Genomic DNA, 22,796 nt, shown 5'->3' with positions numbered 1-22,796 from the left:
GTTAAAGACAATATAATACAGGACTCAGCCTGCCCACTGATGTAAGGGTGAAGCTTGCCCACAAGCAGGACCATGTAAGGGAGGGTGGACTTCTTATCAGCACATGGTCAGCAACCGAGACTCAGTCCTTTGGTGCAGCAGGGCAGGACCTAGACGCTTTACGTCTGGTCATGAGGCCTCTCAAGGGGTTAGAGGGCCCATGGTGGGTGTAAGTCCTGGCCACTGCCACAAGTTCTGAAGGGCAGAGGAGACCTTCACAATTTCTCCTTCTCTACACTTCCACGTGGGCTGGCAGGCTACGTGGTAAGCCTGACTGATTGGAAAACACGTGGGCTTAAGTTAACAAGTAAGATTTGAAGAAGTGATACTTCTGTCACCCACTGGGAAGAATCCATGGTAGAGTCCACTCCATCAGCCTCAGCAAGGGAAGCCCTGCCACCTGCAGAAGGCAACAGGAGACTGGGGTCTGAGGTCCTGGGCTCAGAGAAGGAAAGGAAGTTATTTCTGATGGCTTTTGTGTAAAACTTTCTGGTATGTGGACGAGACAGGAGGAAAGAAAAGGAAGGAAAGGAGAGAGAAAACCATCGTTTAACCAGATGATGACAGAATACCAGGAACGAAAACCCTAGACAGCACCACCGTTTACACGCGGCTTAGAGTCAGAACAGGCAGGGCTCCTGAAAGGTGCCCAAAGATTCCCTGAGGCCACCTTATGCTACATGAATGATGTTTCCAGCTGAAGATTAGTGACCCAATCCTTACGTTCCAGGGGAGAAAACTGGGAAGACAGGCATACCTCAGAGATACTGCAGGTTCGGCTCCAGAGCATTGCGATAAATCGAGTATTACAATAAAGCGAATCACACCAATTCTGTGGTTTCTCGGGGCGCATAGAAGTTACATTTACACTATACCGTAGTCTAGTAAGTGTTCAACAGCATGATGTCTAAAAAATGTACCTACCTTGATTAAAAAATACTTTATTGCTAGAAAATGTTAACCATCCTCTGAGCCTTCGGGGGGTTGTAATATTTTTTGCTGGTGGAGGGTTTAAAATATTGCGAGAATTACCAGAACGTGACACAGACACACAAAGTGAGCAAAGGCTGTTGGAAGAATGGGGCCCACAGACTTGCTCCATGCAGGTCAGCCACAAACCTTCTATTTGTAAAAGAATGAAGCATGTGGAGCACAGTGAAACGAGGTATGCCTGTATTTTATAAAGTTTGTGTTTACAAAACTTGAAGCTGATGACTTTCAATGTCTTAACTCTACTAGGCCCACAACGTCCCTTTTCTTGAAGACGTTCTTCCAAGAAGTTTTTAACAGTCAATTCCCGGCGGGAGGGAAAAGGATATATTAAAATATATAAGATGAGTTATCTTAAATGAGTTTCTAAAACGGAACCGAGTTACTGTTAATGCCAATATGAGTATTGTCTAATAATTTGTCCCTTTTGTCATTAGTAAAGAGTATAAATAAACGGAGCTAGAGCGTATGAGTGGGAGGGGCGCAGGGTTGGGAGGGAGGTGGGTGGAGAGCAAAAACATGACTCCAGGCCAAAGACAATACAAAAGGATTTTGAAATACAGAAAGGAAGTCTATCATCTAGACTAAAGTTGCTCATACACTTCGGGAGGAGGAAAAAAAAAAAACCCTAATACGCATTAAATGAGAGAAACCCAGAAGGCAATGGTGTAAGAAAGCAATTCCAGAGCGACTGCATAAATAGAAGTATTACATTATAAAACAGGGAACTGTTTGTTCCAGTCCATAGACCCCGGGTGAAATGGCAGCTGTACACTATTTAGTTTGGGGCACCTCATTAATAAAAAGGGAATTCTGAGCAGAGTGAAAGAAAGAATTGAGGGGCGAAAGGGACCAGCTTTTAGCGGAAGATTGAAACAATGATGTGTGCAGAGCTCGCAAAAAAAAAAATTTTTAAACCCTGAAATAAATAGGTCTGAGTATATTGGCAGAGGAAAGAGAATCCTGTGAAATGACTTAATAGCAGAATAATGGGGAATGGCAGGCTCCAACAGGCCAAAATGCCCCAGTGGGGAGCAGGGACTCCCACAGCCAGATGGCACTGGCACGTCTGGGGGTGCTGGGCCCCGTCCCTGGCTCACATGCAGAGCCATGGGGTCAGACACGAAGCACAAGCCCCAGAGATTAAGACTGAACTTTAACCCAAAGGGGCATTTACCATACACATGGGAAGGCACAGTCAGTCTTGCAGCGACCTGGAGGTGACAAAAATCATCCTGGTACCCACACAGTACTTTCCCGAAGCAACATTTCAGACTGACTGCCGGGAGGACAGGCCCCTCCTCTGTGATAATCCTACACTAGCAGGGGGGGAAGCATTCTCCAATTTTGGTATATCCCACCACTGAAGAATCCGGTTTCGTTTATATGGAAAAAGGGAGCAAAGCTACAGCCAGGTGACGGAGACAAGAGCCATGGGCAGAGGGGTCCATAAGGGCTCGGGAGGGATGTCTCCAGGAGGAAATGAAGCTAACAGAGAAACCGATACAGCAGAGCCTTCGGAGATGAGAAGATGTCTATGCTGACAGAGAGCCAGCCGTGAATTAATCGTAGGTACCTAGAAAACCAGGGAAAACAAAAAAGTTGTACAAGAAGGTAAATGAAATTATAAAACTCGACATGGCTCAGCTGTGATTAATATTTATAGAGTCAGAGTAATGAAAACACTGAATATTAATATGCCCCCAAATTATTATTTAAGCATAATGGACGATGAAGGGAGGGGAAGACTTAGTGTGTAGGGCGCTGGGGTGTGTGGGTACCGTGTCTGTGTGTGTGTGTGTATGAGAGAGTGTGCATGGATTATGGGAGGGTATGTGTGTGAGTGGTATGAGTGTGTGAGCTTGCAGAACGGCATACCAGGAAAATCCACATCTTCTGGAGTCGAAAGCCAATAGATAATGTGTACAACTTACCAAAAAAAAATTTTTTTGATCAAGAAATAGTAGTAGAAGCTCGTTAAGAAATATGGAAATAAGTAACAAAAGGAACAATTAAACTTGAAAGGCGGTGCTCTGGGGAATGGGACTGGCGGGGGCTATGCCATTTTTCACAGTAAGGTTTATATAACTTTTTGCCTTTAAAAACTTCATAAAAACGTGAATGATAATATTAGGATTAAAGTCCCCACATGGCCACGACACGTGAGAGGCCGAGAGGACGCGGCAGGCGATGGAGACACCAAAAGGCCTGAGTCTGCAGCCCGGCTAGGTCATTCGACAGCATGCCATCGGAAGGAGAAAGAGGTCTGCAGGGGAAGTTGTGAGCCCAGCGTGTATGAGGCGGCGCCCGTGAGAGGTCCAGGAAGCTGTCTGAAGGGCACACGTGCCAACACCAGGAGACAAAGTTTCAAGAGGCTGGGAGCCAAGGGCCAGGCCTAGTGCCCAGATGATGACGGCACGTAGGGCAGCCTGAGGGCCACGAGCCGGGGTGCGGGGCGGGGGTGTGGGGGGGTGGCGTGGAAGACAGTCCAGAGCAACAGGAGGACAGGAGAGAAACACGTCCAGGGAGGGGCGCTTCCAGAAGGGAATGGGCAGCAATTTCAAAGACCACAGAAAGAAAAAGGCTCAGCACGTAGCCACTGGGCTCGGAAAATCCGAAGTCAGCGGTGACCTTCTCAAGGATGGTTTGATGACGGGAGGAAACGGGCTATGATAGGCTGACGTGTGAACAGGAGATGGACCAACACAGAGTGCTCTTTCAAGAATCTAAAGATGCTGTTGGAGAGAGAGAGTGGGACACAGGATGAAGTGAGGGCTTTAACCATAAATGGTTTTTAAAGAGACAGGTGACTGTCCTGTGCTCCCGACCAGAGAGAAAGGGACTGGAAGGCTAAAAAGATAAGAGAGGGGGGAGATTCTACTGAGTGAGGTCCCAGTGGGAGTGAGAGTCCCATGGGGAAGGAAGGAGAAGGGGACGGCGGGTGAGAGGCCAGGGTGGGAGGCGGAAGCGCGGGGTGAGCTCCCCTGGAAGGTCTCCACCCTCTTTGTGAAGTAACAGCCAGCACTGAGCCAGGAACAACTGGGTCGCTCTCAAATACAATCGCAATGTTTATAGCAAACACATGTTTCGATCTTCTTTGAAGTTCATTCTTACCGACCAGACTCGAGGTCACACACCGCCCATTCTCAATACTGAGCAAGACACAGCTTAGCGTCTGCTTTATGTCGATCTGAACCAAAAAACTGAATCTAGAGCGCACTTCAGAAGAATGTGGGGAGAGGGGACAAAACACGGTCTGTTGGCTTTTGCTCCCTGGGCAGCGGCTTGTGACACCTGAAGAAAAGTGTGGTGCTAAGTTCCTTTAAAAAATGGGAAAAGCAACAATCCCTGCGTGTCCCTTCAGAACACAATGGTCAGCTGTGAGGCTAGACATGGACGTGACGGCCAGCTGCACCGAGCCGAAGCCCTCGGGAGGCCACGGCCCGGGCGGCCCCGGGCCGCCCATGCCCACGAGACCACTCACCGGGGTCGGTGGAGGGGCACCTACGGATGGTGAAGATCTGCCCCAGGTCTTCGTCCTCCTCCGGAAGGCCCTTCTGCAGCCGCTGCAGCTTGCGCAGGCTCTCGCTGCGCTGATGCTTCATGGAGCGCACGTGCTGGATGAGGTTGAGCTTGGCCTTGGTGGAGTAGCTGCACAGGACGCAGTGGTAGTAGCAGCTCTCGCCCTCCACGCCGCTCTCGTGCTGCTGCAGGTGCTACAGGGGCGAAAGAGAGGGACACGCCTCAGGTAAGCCACTCCAAGCCCACCATGCCCTGGCGGCAGCCCGAGGATCCCTTATGGGGGCTGCTTGGTTTTCCCAGCGGGTCCTTCCCCCGCACTCTGTGAGGACAGGGGAGCAAGCTGACCCTCGTTCCCGTCTCCCTCACACGTGTCAGAGTGCTGAAAACGCTGACGGATCCGACCCTCCCAGTATAAAACTGGTCTTCCTGGCACAATAATTAAAGGTTCCCCCTTCCACTCTCCAAAGCGTCCTGCTTTATTTAGAACAGGGGTCGGCAAGCTATGGCCCACAGGCCAATCCACCCTGCTGCCTATTTCTGTAAATAGGGTTTTATGGGAACACAGCCACATCGGTTAATTTGTGTATTGTCTATGACTGCTCTCTCAACACCAGAGTTCCACAGTTGCGATAGAGACTGTTTGGCCTGCAAAGCCTAAAATCTTATTATCTGGCCCCTTATGGAAAAAGTGACCAGCCCCTGTTTCAGGGGATGGCCCACATAGTCACCTTACCTGTACAGCATCTCAGGTCAGTAACACAGAGGCAAAGCTGCTGTTTGGCTACTTCACAAGAAAGATGACTCAAGTTTTTGTATTTAGAACTACAGACTATTAGGAGAACCCAAAATTAGGTTTTCCCCTGGCTTAAAAAAAAAAAGACAGAAAAGTAAATTTCTCCAGACTAGTTTCCCTGTCAACAGCTCAAGGTCATCTGGCTTACTGCTCAGATGGTCAAAATTACAGTCGGTGTTGTGTTTGTGTCAACACAGTGCTCTGATTTCAGAACACGGAAGCCCCAGAGCTGGCAGAAAGCAGGCACACACAGGACTAAAGTCCGGGGCGCAAGACAGTGGAGGCCATGGAAACAGCTAGCAGAGCCCAGACTTCTGCATTTAGGAGAAGGCCTCAAGATTATCCAGGCACAATGTTCACATCCTTTCGGGGCCTCTGAGAATATGCTGAAAGCTGTGGACCCTTTTTATTAGCAATTAGGGAACTGACACGCTCCTGGTATAGGAAGGCCGCCTCCTTCATTTCAAATGATTCGTTTTAGGGGAAGAGGGAACCTTTCTATCGGGTGCACATAAAGCAGGAGAAACAATTCCAAAAAGTTTAAGTGGTTGACCCAAGGTAACCCAGCTAGTTAGTGGGAGAGAGAACGAGAAGCGGGGTCTCACGTCCCCCAGCATCCTTTCGGAGGAGGAAATTCAGATCATGTATTTTACGGGCTCATGTTTCCACCTGTCCTTCCTTCTTTCTCCTCACCCTCAGCCCCACCTCTAGTCCCCAGAGCCTGGCCCAAGGGACTAACTACACAGAGCGCACGATAAATGCCTCAGCACTTCCTTGTCCGGCCCCTCTCGTTTCTGCCCACACTTGTTCTAGTTGATGCCCACGCCTGATAACTGTTTCTGGTCCTGCTTGGATATCTTTCTCGTCCACGTTATGCGGTGAGACACTCAGAAAGCACAAGAGTCAGAATGTCCTGCACTCTGCCTCATACTGAAAATACCACAGTGGCCCCGGCAGCACTTCCCATTGGATGACATGGCTCTGAGGCTCATGTGCTCACACGCACACATCCTATGTTCACGGAAAAAGTGTGAACATTCCAGAAGCACGTTTGGACCTTGTTGGAAGAGGAAACAGGAATGCAACAATAGAGTGCTGTAGAAAAGCTACACTACTATAATCACTTTTGCTCTGGGGCCAACTTGCAGATAACGGAGTGAAGGGCTTCACCGGTACCAAGAGAGAACAATCCCTTCTGTCCTCGAAATGGGTGAGTAACACACTCAAGTGCAGAGCCTTGGAACAGAGCAATATCCTCCCTCCCTGCCCCGACCCCGTAATCGCTGTCCTAGAACACTCACAACCAGAAGGAGTTTGAAGAACTAGCAAGCTCAGTGTTAACTGTCAAATTATAACAACTGAAAATATAAAGCGACTTTTCTTGAAATAAATTTGAGCTGATTTTTTTTTTTAATCGTTTATCTTCAATTTACTGCCTCTGACATAAGGCTCCTTACAGAGGGTTTCAGGAGAATGGAAAGCACCAAAGCAAGGTTTTCTGGAGGCTGCAACCTTGGGAAGAAGGAGAGTCTGATGGGCTAGGTGGAAAGGAAAATGATGAGCTCGTCCATGTTCCTTCTCCCCGACTTCTCCACAGGGGCCCCCGAAAGCCAAAAACTGCACCAGGATATTCCTGGGAGCAAGGGTTTGGCTTGGGATTGAGGAAGAGGAAACTTGTACAGGAGCCAGACACTGCTGCCTTGGATCACTAAGACCAAAAGAATGACATTCATTAAAGTTTCAACAAAAACTGACTGAATGAAAGATAGCAGGGAAAATACCCATGGCATCTACAGCAGTAAGTTCTGTCGAGGGGTTTTGGTGGTATCATAAACTATGAAATCAGAGCAAGTACCATTAAAGCCCTAACCCCAAGTTCTCATTACTTTCCCATGAAACAGGACTTCCTTGCACTAAAGCTCTGAATCTTAAACATAAAATTTTAATATGGATGTGAGGGTTCTTTTCCAAACAGCTGGGGTTTCTAGTCTCTGAGCCAGAAGAGAGGATAACATGGCCAAAAAGTGTTGGATGGGAGTTGTCAGATGTCAGATGTATTTTGTCCTCAAATCCATGGGTTCCTGGGTGACAGGGCTGCATAAACCCTGAACTAAAATAAACATGAAACTGGGGACTCCTGTTTAAAAAATAATTGTATAAGGATGATGTCCCCAAACCACTACACTTGACTCATGGTGGGGCAGCGGCAATCTCTACTGCCACCAGGAATTCTTCTGTCTGCCATGTGAGAACCATTTTGGAAGGGAAACGGTTACATGCTACAAATGGTAGAGAAAAGAATACAAGGAAATGCGGAAAACAGAGCCACGGCCTTTCCCACTGATCCCAGTGCAGGGAACATTTAGGGTCCTCTCTCAGAGACTTGCACAGAGGCGTGATTCAAACTTCCAAGCTTGCTTTTGCACTCCAAGTTCATTCTCCAAGACATACACACAAAAGTCCAGAATAAACTATTTCTCCATCCTAGGAAACACCTGCTTATAAAGGTTATACCCAACCCAAACTTCCACTCACAACTGGAGTCTCTTGAGGTCTACCTGCATGTCACAGCTCCTGTTCTCACCACATCTCGTAAGCTCGGTAATTCTCAGGCTGTCCCATCTCCAGCAAACGGGGGCCCAAAGCGAGCAGCAGCGTCCTGGGTCCTGACTTCTATGACTTCTCCACACCATCTGGTCATTTCCCAGGCCTTGAGTGGGTCAATGCCTGACCTTGTTGGCCAGGCACCCTCTCCCTCCCAAGATGCCCTGGCCCATCCCCAGAATTCCACCCTTGCAACCTGCCTAATAAGACGCAGCAGGAGGGGATGGGGCTGCAGAGGCCGATGAGGACTCCACGGGGCAAGCCAGTCGGCCAAGGACATGCTTTCCCTGCAGAAGAGAGTAGATGTTTTCATTTGGAGCAAGAGGGAGAATGATTTTTCCTGTCCCAGCTAATTAGAATACCGTCAATTGGGATCACAATGTATTTAATTAAATTCACTGTAATATACGGAGAATCCACCAAGGCACAAATCCCAGTGGAAGACTCAGCGGAGGAGCTGTCTGCCTCCTTTCAGAGTTCTTGCTCTCCTCTGCAGGCAGGAAATTCTTCTCCCACGCAGATACTGGACTCCCCCAACACTCTCCCCCTCACAAAGGTTGCCCATCCTTGGGAAGGAGGACCCAGGTCTTGTTTGCCTTTTTCCATTTATTTCTTTACTCTGTGCTCAACATTCTTAACTGTTCACCTCTATCGGGTCAGGTGTGCAGTTGAAAAAAGAAAACAGAACAATAACTTCAACTGTGGTTAGTGTGCTACACGTGGACCCAAAGAAAACTGGCCACTGAGCCCATCAGGCAGGGTTTGGTTTTGGTTCAATTCTAAGCATCTACAACACATGAGACACTATGTAAACACACACGCACACACACACACAAACACACACACACATACAGACTATGCCCTACCCTAGGGCATGACCCTGCAGGTAATAAGGCAGTGATGGTGGTGACTTGGCAGACAGGCCAAGGGATATAAGGAGGGCATCCCTTTAGTGTGAATACCATTGTGAGAATACACCCTCCAGCTGGACCGGTGAAAATCACTGGCTCACTCAAGAAAAATCAACACCTACCTACCAATGAACAATGAAGAAGCAGGACCAACTAGTAAATCAAGAAAGGGAGAACTACCCAGCTAAAGAAGACTGGCAACCGAGGTCCAACCAAACTCACTCGGTCCAGCCAGCCTCTCCTACAACCTCGAACACTGAACCACCTAGGGTTTCCTTGTTTTCCCCCAATCTCACTGCTGTTTTTTCAAGTGCCTGCAAAACGCCGGGTTATATGAACTGCAAGTGTACCGTTGTTTCCACCAAAAGAAACTTCTACACGTGGCAAGAGGATTTATTTCCTGAAAGCTCAGAGAAGTACAAGGACCCACAAGAAGGGAATAAGTATCCAGTGTGACTCATAAATGGAAACAGAGAAAGAGCCCAACAAACTCCAACTTCTCCAACTGACCACTATGTGGCAGAAAACAGACTGTCCTCACAGCAATCGAGTGGGAACTGGATTCACACACACTAGCTGGGCAGCACCTGTGCTGGAAATGAGCGACGGGGCTCCCGCGCACTGGTCAGGGACCTTTCCTGTCCATCTGTCTGATCCTGTCGGAGCATGTATAGTTTAAAATGCTCGTCCTGTCCTGGTTTAGCTGGCAGGCGACACTTCCTGTGCGCCTGACACAGAAACATCCAATGTCCCACGTCTTCCCTTCTGGGTCTGGTTCCGAGGGAAGAACTTGGAAAAGAAAAGACCTCGATACAACAAGAGGCGCCTTGAATAATAGGCCTGGCACGTGAGGCCGAGTGCAAAAAGCAAATTAATAATTAAAAAAGAAAGGAAAGGAGCCAGCCCGCGATATTTGTGGCATCCCACCCCACTGACATGTTGGGCTCGTCCACCCTGGCCAACGAATGAAAGTCAAAGAGACGAAAAGAGGGCTCTTGTTAGAAAATAATTCATCGTGAAAATCAAAAAAATGTGTTCCTGTTACTTGTTTCCCAGGAAAACTAACCAAGTTCTGTCAGAGGACATCGATTTCTATAAATCTGGAGGGGCCCCGGCTCCCTCCTCCTCAACAATAGGAAACTTCTAACATCTGGTTCTTCATGCATGGAATGCAAAATATTGATCAGGTTCTGTCAAAGCCTCCCCTTTAAAGGAGAAATGGACAAAGTACACTCTGACACACACACACACACACTCACAAATGAAAACAACACGATTCACAAATGAAGGTTCCTCGGGGAATAATAACTGTTAGAATGAACACACAAACGCCCACCCCGCTCACCACATTCTCCCATGGGTACAACGCAACTGCACTTGGAGGACAAAGCAAACGCTGAAGGTCCCTGATGGGGTAAAGCAGCTCCCAGGCATCCCTCCGGGCAAGTGGCAGACCAGACACCTCCTGCATCACAGAGAAGCAGCCCCACGGCGGGCGTCCAAAAAGGCCCCTGACACACCTGTGGTGCTCGGAAGTGCAACCCGGCACGGGCAGGTAGAAGAGCCTCTCGATCCATAAAACAGAGGTCCCCAGTGGAACAGGTCGCTGGTGCGTCAGGCCTCTGGAGGGAAAAAACTTAACCACAGCAAGCCCGGGGCTTGGGGTAGGACTATGAAAGTCTCACCAACACTTCCAGTGAGAAGAAACAGGAAGATCAGGGTCCAGAGTGAATCTGCTAATTACCCAGTAAGATGAAATAAGGAAGGAGTAAGCAGGTGTTAATTCACCATCACACCCGTGCACGGCATTTACTGCTGAGGAAGCACCTTCACACCTTTGATTTTCTCGTGACACCCCGACGTGAGCAGCGTTTGGCTCCTGTCCTTGGAGAAACCCAGAGCTCCAAGAAGTCATGTGACTCCTTGCCCCCAAGGTCCCACAGAGCATGGAAGAAATGCGACTGGAACCCAGGGCTGGAGGCCAGGTCCACAGCTGTCCAGCTACACTGCAATGACCATGGGGTGCTGAACACGAGACTCCCGAGACCCAGGTATTCACTTTGAATGCCTAAAAAAGAAATTGTTTCAGGTGTAATGCAATCCAGACGGGGGTGGTTAATTTTTTTAATCAGGGGTTGTGTTACAGTTCCAAATTTAATGTCGCATTCTTAGGAAAGCTTCCGGAAGGTCAACCTAAATATATATGTATTCTCTATTTCATGTTGGCTTTTCACCCACTCATGCCCTCATCCTCGGCACCTGTTAATTTAGTCCTATTTCACGGCAGGAGCCCAGCAGACGGCGTAAGATATAAGCCCCAACCACCATTTACAAGAGAACGTGAAAGGAAGTAAAAATATTCCCTTAGATCAATCCATTTGCGTTGCCCTGACCTATTTTCTAGTTTCTAGGCCAGTCTCCTCACGCCCTGGAACAAGCCATGACTGTTCGCTCTCAGCACCCGAGCTCCAAGGCCACAGTCAAGACTTTCTAACCCTGCATCTCTTCGCTGGCATGAGTGATATTTCCTCATTCAAAAGTCTCAAGATGAATGTTCCTTGAGAGAAGTATAGTAAATTCTAGAAAAAAAAAAAAACATAAATCTGCAATCTATAGGTTGTAGCGGCCTTGGCTTTGAAATCTTTTCTAGAAAAGTCCAAGCATGGACTCTTGCAGAATGTTGATGCCATCCCTAACAGGTTTCATTTCCCTCTGTCGGGAAACCTCCAGAAAGGAGTGTGGCATAACTATACATAGAGAGGAAGCTGATAAGGGGTACAGGAGTCCTCCCTAAGGAAAGGGCCCATCGGAGCCTGAGGTCTCAAGCCAAATAAGGGCTAGTTTCCACGACGGTCAAATGAGTATCTACGTAAACCTGGAGGCAACGGAGGTCTGTGGTGGGGAAGACAATCAAGCGGGTCCCACAAGGCTAACATCAAACTGACTAATCCTCCAGGAACTACCCACGACTCAGGGCACTGGCAACAGTGAGTTCATTAAGATGTGCTTCTTCCCTCACGCTCCTTTCCAGCTCTCACAGGTGTAAGTCCCCACACACAACGAAGGCCGCCATATATATGCTACTCAAGCTGGTCCTCATTCAGCTCCATGTCACACTGTTGTCATAACGGTGGTTTAAGGCGAACTCTGGATTAGGGCAGGCCAGGGAAAACCCTCCCTCTGTGCTACCTTCAGCAAATTACACACACGGGGTGGGCCTCAGGTGCCTCACCTGCAATGTTGGAACAATAACAGAACCCCCTCATAGCACCACTGGGAGAGGTCAGTGGGATGACTCGTACAAAGTGTTCAATACAGTGCCTGATGTACGGTGTGCCTTCATCATCAACGAGACCATTATTATTACTGCCGTTATCTTTCAAACTAGTTAAGCTTTGGGGATTAGGAACAGAAATGAATGTCTACTGAATTTACCAATTTGACACTTCCCTCCTTATGCCCAAACTATCCTGCCTCCTCCCTGGGAACCACCACCCCACACCACCCCCCAGGGCCAAAGAAGAATCCCTTGTTGACAATAAAGAAACTGCGATGTACAGAAATGATAAAATAGAGGGGAAACTGCACACACACGGGCCCGACTTCTTCCTTACAAGAGGTGCTTAATTTTTATTTTAAGTCCCTTGCCCAAGTCGTGCAGCTGGTGCAGGCAGAGCCAGGATCACACCCCAGGTCCATGTCCTTGCCACAGAACCCCATCTGTTCTCTCTGGATCTCTCTGCCCATGAGGTGTCAATACACAATGAAAATCAGAACCCTTGCTCTTTCATCACATCTGCCAACATCCCAGGTGAGAACCAGGAAAGGAGAACTTTGCTGAAAAGGCTGCAGACATGGCGCTGATTCCCCAAATCCGCTCTGAAGGATTTGCTTATTTGTATCTCCAACCCCATGACAGTCAACACAGCAGGAAAAACATACTTGTCTGGTGGTCAAAACAGGTGCATTACTTCATCTGTAAAATATAGATGTTTATACTTGCCCTGTCTTCCTTGGATGCAATTTTAAAAACCACATGAGCAAACAAATGTGAAGACCGCTCAGAAGGTGTGAAGGGCGACCTGAATAGCTGGCACGGGCCTCATCTCTTTACCTCGAGACCAGATTTCGCTTCCTCACCTCTGATTGGCAGGTACACCACCGTGGGCTTGGTGGTTAATGATGCAGACGTGTTCCAGCTCAGCGGTCCTCTAACTGGAGCGTGCATCAGAAGCACCTGGGGGGGTGCGTCATGCCGCAGAGTTTCGGGCCCACCCCAGGGGTTTCTGATTCACCGGGTCTGGGGTAAGGATGGAGAATTTGCACTTCTAACAATCTTCCTGGCGGGATGCTGACGCTCCTGGTCTGGGATCACCCTCTGAGAACAGCTGCTTTGGACAGCAACTGCCACAGAACAGAGACCTAAGTCAGAATACATGGAGACACTCCCCTGTAAAAAGGAACATTTCCAAGGCCTAACATTTCCGAACGGCCCGCCTTTTCCCAAAGAGTATTTCAGATTCTAGCAAACTGCACTCGATAAATCACGCGATGCCTGCACACCAGAATTTACCCCTTCAATGAGAAAGTCACTCGGAAGCAGCTGCCTGCTACTGGCCTGCTCCAGATACTTCATAAAGTCGGAACTGGCTCTATTCATCTTCCTCTCCCCTTTCGCACCTGCAGTCTAAACTTTCGTGGGGCTGTGGCTGAAAGCGTGACTCCTGATGGCGAGGCGTGAGGCATCACTTCTTCCTCGCGAGCCCTGCATCCTGCTGAGTGCACCTGTCCAGATGTCTTGCTGGAACCGAGCCCATGGGAGAGCTTCCACCAAATATGAGAAAAATAAAACGGTCTTTAAAATTCCTCCCACGCTCTTGAACTTTCTAGCTGCTGCTGCTGAGAGCGTGAATTTGGTGCTCAAACCTGGAGGCTTCTCTTGAGCTCCCACGATCTGCTGACAAATACCCTCATCACCTTCATGATGAGAGAAGAACACGGGCCGCCAGCATGAGATGGGCAGGGGGCAGCGAGCACGCACAGGGCTGATTTCTTCCTCATAAGAGGGGCTTAATTTTTTTTTTTTTTTTTGCGGTACGCGGGCCTCTTACTGCTGTGGCCTCTCCCGTTGTGGAGCACAGGCTCCGGACACGCAGGCTCAGCGGCCATGGCTCACGGGCCCAGCCGCTCCGCGGCATGTGGGATCCTTCCGGACCAGGGCACGAACCTGTGTCCCCTGCATCGGCAGGCGGACTCCCAACCACTGCGCCACCAGGGAAGCCAGGGGGCTTAATTTTTATTTCATTTTTTCCCTTGAAACAGAAAATGGGAAAGGGACCAGGCACGAGAGAAAAATTCCCTCTAAACAAATGCCTTTGATGTCGCTCATTCTGGCTGCTAAGACATTTCACCCTTTCTCCTTAAATTATGTGGATTTTGTTGAAGGTTGAGGAAGATAAGTTACACTTGTGGGAGGGGGACAAGGGACCGAGAGAGGAAAGAGAAAACTGCTGCTTTGAGGAAGTGGAGCTGAGAGACCAGGAGACGGCTGGAGGCAGAGTGGACGGCCACGTGGTGAGACGGGACACAGTTTTGCGAAAGATGACACGGCTAGTTTCTCTGCCCTGCTTTCAGGTTTCCACTCCCCCCCCCCATAAATAAGCCAGGCAAACACCCTGTACACCAGGTTTTGCTCTCCTTCCCCCCCTTTTTAAGTCTCATTAAAAGCCGATATTGTTCGGCCTCAAGATGGAGAGTTCAGCATGGATTTTACTGAACGTTAAATCAACCAGCAAGCGTAGCCAGCAAACTCTGTGGCACTTTAACTTTAAATAATGCAATAATTATTGAATTTCCTTTTTATAACTGAAGTGCTGGAATGTAAACAATGGGGCTGTAATTGCAGGAAGGGGGGATCAATAGAGGCAATCGTTTTCAGCCATGTTAATTGTAAATACAATTGCTCCAAGATGTCAGACTTGTTCTCCCTGCTCCCAGAATCATCCTAACGGATGACAGAGTCCAACTTTCCCATTACAGCTGTTCGTTCCTTTAAGAGGTTCTCAATCAGGTCTGATCAATCTGTCAAGATAATGCATGGAGTAAGTAAGACTCTTCCAAACACAGGCTCCCAATCAATAGCCCGGACCCGCTTAATGAGGTGGGGCTAAGGCCCAGAGGGAGGTAACAGCCCCCCGCTTGCACCTAGGTCTGGCAGGCTGGCTTCCTCGCACGGTCCTGATAAACAGATCAGCCCTTAACGAGGACATTAGTTATGCGCGCTTCAGCAAGCAGCAAGGCACCCGTCCCTGGGGACAGACGGACAGAAAACAAAATAGATCAACAGAAAACAATATGGTGCCAAATTAGGTCCAACTGAAGACTTTTCCCTCCTTCTCCTGCTTTTCTTAATTGTCCAGCAGAGTGGAGGACATCAATTAATCATCCCAATGGGTGTGAGCTCAAAGCATGGGAGCACCCGTTGAGCTGGGGGATCTCTGGGTGTCTGCCCGTTTCCCGTGGGCCCTCATCCCCTCCACCCCGTTTCCAGACTACAAGAGGGGCCTCTCACAGAAGGAGAGAAGGGAGACCAGGCTGCATCTTGATTCCTGACAGCGACAATGGGGGGCCACGGACTGACGCCGGACAAGAACAAATCTGCTACTCTTCGCAGGCGATGTCAGTGTTTGAGATCGAGTTTTGGTCCTGAGAATGGGTGAGCCCTCACAGACAAGGAGGAGGAAAGTCAAGAGTCTAGAATCCCAGGGCTTTCCTGGTGGCGCAGAGGTTAAGAATCCGCCTGCCAACGCAGGGGACACAGGTTTGAGCCCCGGCCTGGGAAGACCCCACATGCTGCGGAGCAACTAAGCCAGTGCACCACAACTACTGAGCCTGAGCTCTGGAGCCCGTGAGCCACAACTACTGAGCCCACCCACCTAGAGCCCATGCTCCACAACAAGAGAAGCCGCCGCCGTGAGAAGCCCGTGCTCCTCAACGAAGAGTAGCCCCTGCTCGCCCCAACTAGAGAAAGCCTGTGCGCAGCAACAAAGACCCAATGCATCCGAAGATAAAAAAATTAATTAAAGAAAAAAGAGTCTAGACTCCCACTTCACCTGTCCCAGCATCTTTGCAATTGGCACAGGCTCTGCAGGAGTTTGAATTCCCACGAGGATAACCTGGAGGGCTCCTGGGGAGTCTGGAGAGCCGTCTTTTCTCCCTTGGAGGGCACCGTGTGTCTGCACCCTTGTTCCTGCTATGACTGGCTAGGGAGACAGCCCACTGGGGAAGTCCTTAAGAAAGGGCCATGTAAAGGAACATTCCACCAAGAATACAGCAGTGCCTTTTCCCAGTGGCTGCGTGGCTTAGATAGAGCAGGGGTTCCCAAAGTGTGGCCCCTGGACCAACAGCGTCAGCACTTCCTAGGAACCCTTCAGACCCTGTCCAGGTCTACGGGAGCCTCGAGGGTGCAGGCCGAGCTCATCTGATGCTTCCGATGCAAGCTCATTTAACAACCACCATCTTAGAGGATGAGTAAGTTAGCAAGTTGGTCCCTTCTGGATCAGAAACAGTTCAGTGCCCAAGATATATCTATAAAACCTCTATTTTCCCTGAGGTTTGGATCAGGGCCCACCACCCATCTGCTCCAGAATGCAAGACCTCTGGGAATAATGAAACCAAAGGAATGAGACCCATCTGAAAACTCCATTTTATTAGTGGGAAAAGATCACGGAGTGGGTCACACTACTGAATTTCAAAAGTTAACCGTTTCATATTGTGAATGAAGTAAAATGAGAATAACAGTCTTTTTAAAGGTCTGCGGATGAGCAGAATAAAAGAAAATAAATATACAGCTAGAGAGAGCAGATCCCTCCTTTGTGCAAAGTCCCGGCTCCCAGGCCACTCCTTCTCCGAAGCCCTTCCCAGCCCCCAGCTCCACCTCTCCCTCCTCTGGGCCGGCAAACCGCCAGGAGCATCATCCACACTGTACTCATCTCACTGTGTTTCAAACCACTGCTCCTCTGCCACACTGTCGACAGCAGCTCACAGGTGGGGAGAACTTTCTATCTCGGTACCGGGCAGAGCTCCCAACCCACAGCAGGTACTGAAAGATGGCCGGCTGAAAGTCTAAACAATCTCCTCTAAGGCTCCACTGTGGCTCTCAGTCTTCAGCTGGCCACTCAAGACCTAGCTCATTGAGTCCAATTCCCTCCCCCCATCTCAGATTTCAATCCTCCACTCCACGCCACACCCCACACACAACTAGACGGCTGGCAGTTGCCACCCTCATCCACCAACCCTCATCCTTCTGGTCCCGGCGCCTCTCCTGCTTGGCAACTCTCCCCAACACCCTCTCCACCTGCTAAAGGGCTGCACAGCCACCGGAGCAGGCAGATAGCACCTCGGCCTGAAGTCTTTCCCCATCACACCTGAGCCAGAACCCCATCTCCTCGCCTCTGGGATGTCAGAGCACAGGTGGCCCCACCCAAGCCCACCGTGAGTCATTCTTTTCAGGAAATGCTTTCCTGGACTTCCACACGGGGCTCTGCAGTCCTTGATGACCCAGATGGGACGCTGGGGCTGAGGGAATAAATATGTTTGCTAATATACGCTGCTCGTTTAAATAAGGGTTTTTGGCAGGAGATAATGACTATAAATGGCTGCATTTAGTGACTTCATTATTTCAGTATATTTCAGTATATGTCCTCCCTCCAAATCAGTCAAATGTCTCCCAGCCAGAGGCCAGCTTAGTCGGTCACTGTCATTCTATCCTCCATTTCGTCTACACCCCTTGCCGTATTTACATGGGTTTAATATCGCTATCCTCTTTTACGAGAGCTCTTTTACTATTAAACTGACAAATAACTGCAAGACTTGGAGATACTGCGAAACAGCTAGAATGTCTAGACGATCACAGAAACCGCGGGTAGAGAGCACAGAGAGCAGATGCCTCTCAGGGGGAGTAACTTGGCCACGAGAACTCCAAGGATGAGTTCACAAGTGTCCACCGCGCCTCTGTAGATAAAAACAACTTAGTACGTAGTTTAGTTCTAAACATAAGATCCTACGAGAGACAACGGAGTGAGGTGACAGTGCTCAAACGTCTGGAAGGAGGTGGCCGAGTGAGCACCCCCAGAATGCACGACAGAGCAGCCGGACTGTCTCCAGATTTGAAGAATCAGGATAAGGACTTTTTTTTTTTTTTAAACACACACATACATCTTTATTTTCTTCCCGAGTTTCCTGTCCTCCTATATGCTGAGAACTGCTGCTATCTGGACCCCAAGGAACTGGTTACGTCTTACACTTTCATCAACTTTCAAGTTCTGGGACCTGCGAGGAGGGAACCATTCTCCACATGGGCTCAGAAGCTGAACGCTTAGCTGTGCCCCCCTCCCCTCCCAGTTTATGCCCAACCTCTGGGCTCGTCAGCCTGCTGACTGGCTGGTCCCACTTACGACAGACCCTCCCCAGAGTCTTCCAAGCAACTTGGTCCAGAGATGCCATCTCCCAGCTCTGCTCTCAACCTCCCAACAGAATGTGGCTGAGAGGGCAGTCAGTGAGATATATTTTTTTAACCGTATTTTTAAATGGTGAAATACACGGAGGGTTTTCATCAACCAGCCCACACTGACCAACACATCCTTTCCCCATTTTCATCCAAGTTCACTCTGGTCCGGCAGGTCCAAGAACCACTGTGAGGTGGGAAGGACCCAGAGCAGAAGACCTGCTGGAGGCACAGTTTCATCCTGGACAGACTGATGGTTTACAAAACCTGCTGGAGAACCGTGAGGGATCTTCCTCAGTGAAATCCAAGTTTCAGAAAAGTGCATCTGTAAGACTGGAAACTGGGGAAATTTCTTTGAGCAGCATGGTGGGGTTTAAGGTGGGGCTAGAGGATGTTGGAGAAAGGCAGGACTAGGGAGAGGATGGCTGGAATCCTGCCAGCCCTGGGGCACCGGGATGCCCTGGCACGCACTGTGCATGTTAGTAGGGACTGTGTGACTGGGGCACGGTGACATTTGGACACAAACCGGCCTGCAGTTGCTTCCCGGAGCTACAGTAATAAGATATGGCCACTCATTCACACCTTAATTTGTTAGGTGGCAGCTTTGTGGACTCTCAAATCCAGGAGGCTACTCTGTATTTATACAGAATATAGATACTTTTTTTAGCAGGTGCTTTAAAGGCAGAGAGTATTAAAATACAGATTTTTCAATGACCTTTCCAGATTACTCTATAATAACATGAGGCCAGAGGAACCAACAGCCGGTCTGGTTTCTGGTGACACATATTTTTACGGCGGTCTTTCTTCCACCTTTGGACTCATTCATTTCCCGTTTGTCTATCCACATTCCTGCTTCCTGTTTCCCTCATGACAATGAGAGAGACTATAAATCTTCTCTAAACATTGTTTCCATCATTCTCTGTAGGTGAGAAAGGTCCTCCACTAGAGCATCTTTTCACCCTCTCCTCTACTGCACCACACCCATCTCCAGCCAGCTCTGCTGTCTACTGACTCAGTCTCTCAGTGGCTTCTCAGGCGCGTGTGCGTGTCTGTGTGTGTGTGCGCACGCGTGCGCGTGTGTGTGCGTGCATGTGTGTGATACGGGTCACGCCACTCCCTCCCGTGCATACTTCCCTCCCAGCTCAGCCAAACCCTACTTCCCTTTCTGAGCGTCACATCTCCGCCCCTATTTCTGTCCACGGTGATTCTTTCTCCTCTGAACTCAAAGCCTCCATCTCACAGCACGTCTGAAACCCTGAGCGACGGTTATCAGCTTTACGTACGTGGCACATTCACCAAGAGACTGGAAGGCTCCCGAAGGCAGGGACCGTGTGTCCCCGTCCTGGGCGCACAGCAGTCAGGTCATTCCGCAGGGAGAACACAGGCTTAGGAGTTGGGAGCCACGCAAGGGAGAAGGGGCTCTGACACCGCGCTCCCTCCTCAAGTGTAACGTGGAAAAAGGTTGCCACACGAGGCGGGGCCGTGAGGGTCCAGAGAGTAAATCAATGTGAATGTACTTCATAAATGGTCAGGCAGAATTAAAAGAAAAAACGTTGGGTGATGAGAATCGCTTGGAGGGGGCACCTGAAGACTCAGCAAGCCTTCCCCACCATCTGATTTCATTGGGGTCCTAAGTCTAGACAGCGGCGAATTAATTACTGGATCACCCGTTCACTTACCTCGCTAATGAAATCATCGGTTCTGCCGGGGAGAAACCGGTTAGGAGGACTGGCTAGCCCCTGGGTGTGAGTCCCACTGGTGCCAGCTGCATTCCCAGCGCCAACATGACTCACGAGATGACACGAATTGCCAGTGGGCTTTGTTATTATGTGACCTTCAGCAAGTCACCCTTTCCCGCTTCAGTGATGAAATCTGGATGGCAACACGAAGAACCTACTTCACAGCGTTTTGGTGAGGAATGACGATGTCGCACAGCTTGTAACGACCGGGAAGCACTCTGTCTTTGTGGAGAGCTATATTACTTAACATTTAGAATAATGCCCACTGTTTCAGGTTGAGAAAGCATTCAGATTTTAGCTAAACTGAAGGCTGAACATATCCGTTAATGAGCAGTGTCCTTCCCATAGAAACACTGAAAGCTACTCAGTCTACTGAACAAAATGACTAGCAGTACATTAGCAGGAAGCTGATGCAGGTTTAGTTACCATGAAACCAGGGTCATTGCATCCTGATAAGCAACTTCTTAAGATCACAGAAATACACCACAGCCGACAGAGCTGACAACTGCATTTTTAAGGGTGGATTGGGGCGAGAATAATTTGTTAGTCCACAATTTTCCCAGAATTCATAAAAATACCACCTCTTAAAAGACATATTTCTAAAATCTAGACCAGCTGTCGGCCAACTTTTTCTCTAAATATCTGGACAGTAAATATTTTAGGCTGAGGGCCATCTGGTCTCTGTCACCACTGCCTAACCCTGCCACCAGAGCACAGAAGCAATGATGGACTGTGTTCCAATAAAACTTTATTTATAAAAACAAATAACTGGCTGGATTTTTTCCATCTAGTAGCCATGTGCTAAACCCGGATGTAAAACTTTGAGAAAAATTTACCCAATCATTCAGAATATCAGTGAAGAGGGGAGAACACACACACACACACACACACACACACACACACACACATACACACACACATACTTTGTTGATCAAAATAAGTTCCTTCCAACTTGTCAAAACTCAGTAAGAGCCAGACATGCAAACTTGTTATAAAAGTAAACTGTTTCAAACTGAAGGTCAATAGTAATTCAAGTACCATTTAACTCGGAATTATGAAATCACTCCAGAACAGTTAAGCTTCATCCTTGTTTTCAGGCGTTTGAACGTAAGAACTTGCGTGTAAATGTGCTCTGTAGCTGGCGGTACCCGTTCTCAAGTTCCACATCTCAGTCTATAACCACCGTGAACAATGCCGCATGAGTGAGAGTTAAGGTTATACATTTATTCAGAACTAAACAATACCTGTAACTGATTCAACTTTTAACCAACCTAATGACGGAATTACTAATGACAATAAAAATGTAGGTGTCCTCTGTGCCCTCTAGCAGATGAAAATAATCCTGTTTAAAGAGCCAGGGAGCAAAACGAAAAGGTGAAAAATTAGGTTGCGATGGTTCCTGTGTATCATCCTGCACACCACGCTTCTCTTTCCTAAGCATCTCTTAAAAGGAGAATGCCAGCAATGATTCTGACACCCGACAATGAGTGCTCAAGAAGTCTGGATTGAGAGAAATAAAATATTTAAACGTTCTCTCAATAACACCATCTATGTTTATATAGCCCTATAGAGACTTCAAAGGGTTTGGTCCTTCATTAGTTCAACTGATTCTCACAACTACCTTGTGAAATTAAGGGGATACAGATGCCTTTCTTCACTGTCTTGTGGACAGAGGAGAGAGTTAAGTCGAAGATGACAAACTGGCAGCAACTGGGGAGACTGTGGGTATGAGCTGCAAAATTCTTGGAGTTTTAAAAAATTCTTGATTCATGACTAACACTTTAAAATCTGTGACTTTCCCATGCAGCTGAGATTTTCAGACTCTGTTTTACAATTATCTGGATAAGATGGGGCAGGTGCTGTCCAACCAGCACTAGCACCCATGTATGATGCCTGCACGGCCCCCGTGGGCACCTGGGTTGGTCTCCACTGGGCTGTGCCATGTGTAATAGAGAATGGGACTTGTGAGTGGGGGCCGTGCAAGTCGACCCCGGGTCTTCTCATCCTGAATTGGCATTGGTGACGCCACACTGTGCTACACTGTGAATAACCCAGTGCAAAGACCCCCCTGAAAACCAGCACCTCTGCTGGAGCAGCAGACCACAAAACCGAAGGCGAAAAGCTGAGCTACACCACGCTCGGGCGATAAGGGTGTTCAGGATGAATATGGCTTCGTCAGGGAAGCCAACTTAGTTCTGCCACAGGAGTTAATATTTGCTAATTGGTAGGAAAAGGTAAAATTAATGAGGACATTAACATAGCTATTTAAAAACAGCTCCATGTTCCTCCCATTGTAACACATGGAACTATCAGGAAGTAATTGAGGGAAAAGGACACTGTCAATTCTCAATTAACTGCATGAATGAAGTGCTCAGTGACACGGATAACCCAAGTCATTTACATTTGGATTTAGAAAGTAACATCTTTTTCCCTCGGAAAACTTACCTTCCTAATCACGGCTTGCCGAATGTGATGGAGAAATCAGTTTCCCTTCTCTGTCAGAGAAAAAAGCTGCTTGGGAGACTACAGAAACTGCCAGGAATTTCAGACCTGCCACAGATAAGCCCAGGCAGATCAAAGAGTGGTGGTCCAATATGGTAGCCATTAGCCGCTTGTGATGACACACATTTGAATTAATTTCAATAAAATTTAAAGTTCCATTCCTCAGCCACACAGGCCACGTTTCAAGTGCT

The 22,796-nt window shown here is 48.5% G+C and overlaps 1 protein-coding gene across 13 annotated transcripts in view; it reads right to left on the bottom strand.

Moving 5' to 3' along the window:
- Positions 1 to 22,796, bottom strand: part of ZFHX3 (zinc finger homeobox 3) — a 1,367,978-nt gene that overhangs the window by 97,209 nt on the left and 1,247,973 nt on the right. For all 13 annotated transcript variants that reach the window (XM_059999586.1, XM_059999596.1, XM_059999587.1 and 10 more), the window contains one exon: positions 4,514 to 4,745. In XM_059999586.1, the coding sequence (XP_059855569.1) occupies positions 4,514 to 4,745 (232 nt within the window). The remainder of the gene's footprint in view (positions 1 to 4,513; positions 4,746 to 22,796) is intronic.

The sequence above is a fragment of the Delphinus delphis genome, chromosome 20 (genome assembly GCF_949987515.2).
Source record: "Delphinus delphis chromosome 20, mDelDel1.2, whole genome shotgun sequence".
Taxonomy (NCBI): domain Eukaryota; kingdom Metazoa; phylum Chordata; class Mammalia; order Artiodactyla; family Delphinidae; genus Delphinus; species Delphinus delphis.
The sequence above is the reverse complement of the archived record's forward strand: the minus strand, read 5'-3'. Positions and strand labels throughout refer to the sequence as shown.